Genomic DNA, 3,455 nt, shown 5'->3' with positions numbered 1-3,455 from the left:
TGCAAGTACACAGTCCCCTCTATGAAGTTGTTTGTCGTTTTACCCTGAAAAGGATTTAGATTAAATTTAAAAACCAGTACACATTTTAATAGCATTCATTGATCATAAATATTAAAAAATAATTAAAAAATAATTTTCCTCTCTCTCTCTCTCTCTCTCTCTCTTGCTTATCCTGTTTTTAAAAGCACCCAAACATCACAACCAAATGAAAAAAAAACCCTCTTTTTTCTTTTTTTCCTTAGTTTCATGCTAACACAAATCAAATGGGAAGATTGAACCTTAGAAAATCTAATATTAATTTCGTTACCAACACTTGGGTTTTAATCCGAATAACTTCTTGTTTTTCTTGATTTTTTTTTTATCAAACTCATTTTAAACTTTTTTTTCATCACTCGTCGACCCAAAAATAATATCGTCAACATAGATCTGAACTTAAGATGCTGAGGAACAGATCAAGAGCTGTAACCAAGCAATCACCAATCATGCCAGATCACCAACACCAACCTTCAACCCGGACGACATCCAACCCGACCCGATCCATTTCATCATTTCTTGGCTCTCCAAGATTCTTTAACCTCTCACCCACTTCAATTCTCGACACCCACAAACAAATCAGCAGTTTTGGCGCCAACCCATTTCGATTTACCCGAAACCCGGAAAAACCCATGAAGGCCGTTGACCAAAGTCAACGCAACCCGGGTTATCTTGACTCTTCAGGGATTGCATTGATTCTTGTTCAAGAAAACCCTAATGGCAATATTTGTAATAAGCCAAGTACTCCAACCCGGAAGATATTATTCGGGTCACGGTTAAAGATCCAAATCCCATCTGACCCGTTTGAAAACGGGGATTTTGGGATCAAGACCCGGAATTCTCAGTTTTCGGGTAACCCGACTCCGACCGGGTTCGGGTCGCCCGGATTGTTTACTGGGCCGTTGTCTTTGAAGGAGATGGAGAGCTCTGAAGAGTATACTCGTGTGATCTCTCATGGGCCTAACCCGAAGACGACCCATATTTATGATAATTGTGTTTTGAATAGCTGCTGTGGTATTCGGGTCGGGTCACCAGGTTTGGATAGTTTTGTGAGCATTTGTCAGACTTGTAAGAAGAGTCTTGGTGATGGAGATGATATTTTTATGTACAGGTTAATAACTTAATAATACCATGATTTTAATTTTTATTTTTGATTACGGGGTGTTTCGGATTCCTTATTTTTACCTCTTTAATAAATTACAATTTTCTAATTTATCATCTTATCGTTTTATATAATAGGTAATCTCAAACATCTTTTTTAACTTTTCATAAAGTTATAAGTCGTAAGGAGTTAAAAAAAAATATCCTAAGCACCCCATAATAAAATTTTGATCTTTATGGATTCTTGATATTTAAGCTTATTTATGTTTATGTTATGTGAATAAAACATTATTGCATGTTTGCAGGGGTGAGAAAGCATTTTGTAGTGAGGAATGCCGGTGCCAAGAAATGTTTTTGGATGGATTGATGAACATGAAATGACTATTTTGTCCCTCAAAATTGGTTTGACCAAGACCAGAGTGGGGTTTTCAACTCTTAAGGTTAAATAAAAATTTTTGGGATTTTGTTTGGTTGTATGATGTAGTGTTAGAACTTAGAAGTAGGTGATGATTTTGGTTTTTCCTTTGTTACATTTTTTTTTGTTATTTATTTTTTTCGTTTTCTTTTTACCAATTCCAATATCATCTGTTGTATTGAGAGATGAGGGAGAGAGAGAGAGACATATATTGTAAAAAATGAAAAAATAAATTACATAAATAAAAGGTGTCCCTATGATGTTAGTAATGGCTTTCTTTGAAATGATTGCTCTTGATGCTTTTGTCTTTACTTTACCTTTTACATGACAACAGGTCCCATTTATTCATAAATATTATTCCAAACAAACACTTATTTGTTTTTTTAGGAAAATTTCCAAAAATTGCACTTTTTTAAGAGAGAATTTTCAAAATAGTTATTTTTTCTTTAAGTTTTTTTTGAATTTGAACTGTCAAGACGTGTTGGGAAAAGATAAAAATAAAGAAGCATGCCAAATTTTGAAAGAAAGTCAGGTAGGAGACGAGATTTGGGAAAATAATGAAGATAAAGTCCAAATTTTTTGTAATCTTAGAACAAAAGTTCATATTGTTTCAAAATTTTTTTTGTCCATAAGCCGTATTGAGAGACTGTTTTTTTATGTATCTTTCAAGTCCATATTTTCAAATTCTTAAAAAAATATATTTTTGACAATTATACATTTGAACCACCATCACCACCTTAAACCACCACCACCACCACCCACCCACCGTCCGCCACCACCATCCGTCACCACCCATCACTCATCGGAAAACAATGGTGTCACCACACCTCCTTTCTTTCTCCGTCCTCATCCTCCTCACCCCCGCCGTAAGCTCACAACCGTTCTCAACTTCCGAGCATTCAACCTTATTGTTTTAACTGTCGTAACGGCTCTCCGGTAAAGATGATGGTGGCGAACGGTTATTGTTTTCCGGAGTATAACCAGTGAACCTCCCATGACTTTTCCGGAGTTTCGATATAGGAGGTATGGTTACGGCAGTGGTTCACTGCCGTAACGGCTCATGTATAACCAGTGAACCTCATCTTTATCGGAGTTTTGATAAAGGAGGTGTGGCGGTGGTGGTGCTGGGGTGGGGGCGACGGCGGTGATGGGTGCAGCGGCGGTGGAGGCGGCTATGGTGGTAGTGACGGTGGTGGTGATGGGGTGGGGCCAACGGCGTCGGTGATGGTGATGGTTCAAGGTGGTGGTGGTTCAGGAGTATAATTGTCAAAAATATATTTTTTTAAGAATTTGAAAATATGGACTTGAAAGGTAGGAAACATAAAAAACAGTCTCTAAAGACGGTTTTTGAAAAAAAAAAGTTTAAAAAAAATCTGAACTTTTGCTCCAAGATTACAAAAAATTTAGACTTCACCTTCATTATTTTCCCAAATCTCATCTCTTTTCTGACTTTCTTTCAAAATTTGGCCTGATCCCTCTTTAGATTGAAATGATTATAAAATATTACAGAAGTAGAATTAAAAAAGGATAGGCTAAAGTTGATTTGTATTAAATTAAACACACTTTTTTGAGGTACGAGGCATCTTTCATGTACCAAGTCATACTAGTATTGGTGTTATCAGTTTTCTTAAGAATGTGACAACTAACAAGTGTATTTATGAAGGAGTTAACATTGATATAATTCAACAACTTATTTTTAAAGGGGCTGATAACAATTACATATACACATGGCATTATTTGGAAAAGAATAAAAGTGTTCATATTTTTACTAAAGTTAAGAGAGGGAACCATCTTCCTCTTGAATTTAACTCTACCATGGTTAAATTAGGGTTTTCTCTTGATTTAATTTGGGGTTATTCGAATTAAATTGATAATTCAGATTACGATTCATAAAGTTCAGTTTGAG

The 3,455-nt window shown here is 35.7% G+C and overlaps 1 protein-coding gene across 1 annotated transcript; it reads left to right on the top strand.

Annotated features, from left to right (window-relative positions):
- Positions 1-417: 417 nt before the first annotated feature.
- On the top strand, positions 418-1,749 carry LOC143601756 (FCS-Like Zinc finger 8-like). Its single transcript, XM_077079070.1, has 2 exons — positions 418-1,144; positions 1,440-1,749. The coding sequence occupies exons 1-2, from the start codon at positions 438-440 to the stop codon at positions 1,513-1,515; spliced, it is 783 nt and encodes a 260-aa protein (XP_076935185.1). The 5' UTR covers positions 418-437; the 3' UTR covers positions 1,516-1,749.
- The last annotated feature ends 1,706 nt before the right edge of the window (positions 1,750-3,455 follow it).

The sequence above is a fragment of the Bidens hawaiensis genome, unplaced genomic scaffold (genome assembly GCF_021521415.1).
Source record: "Bidens hawaiensis isolate Kalapana, Puna unplaced genomic scaffold, B.hawaiensis_p1.1 tig00057051_1, whole genome shotgun sequence".
Classification (NCBI taxonomy): Eukaryota; Viridiplantae; Streptophyta; class Magnoliopsida; order Asterales; family Asteraceae; genus Bidens; species Bidens hawaiensis.
This window is presented reverse-complemented; position numbering and strand designations above follow the sequence as displayed.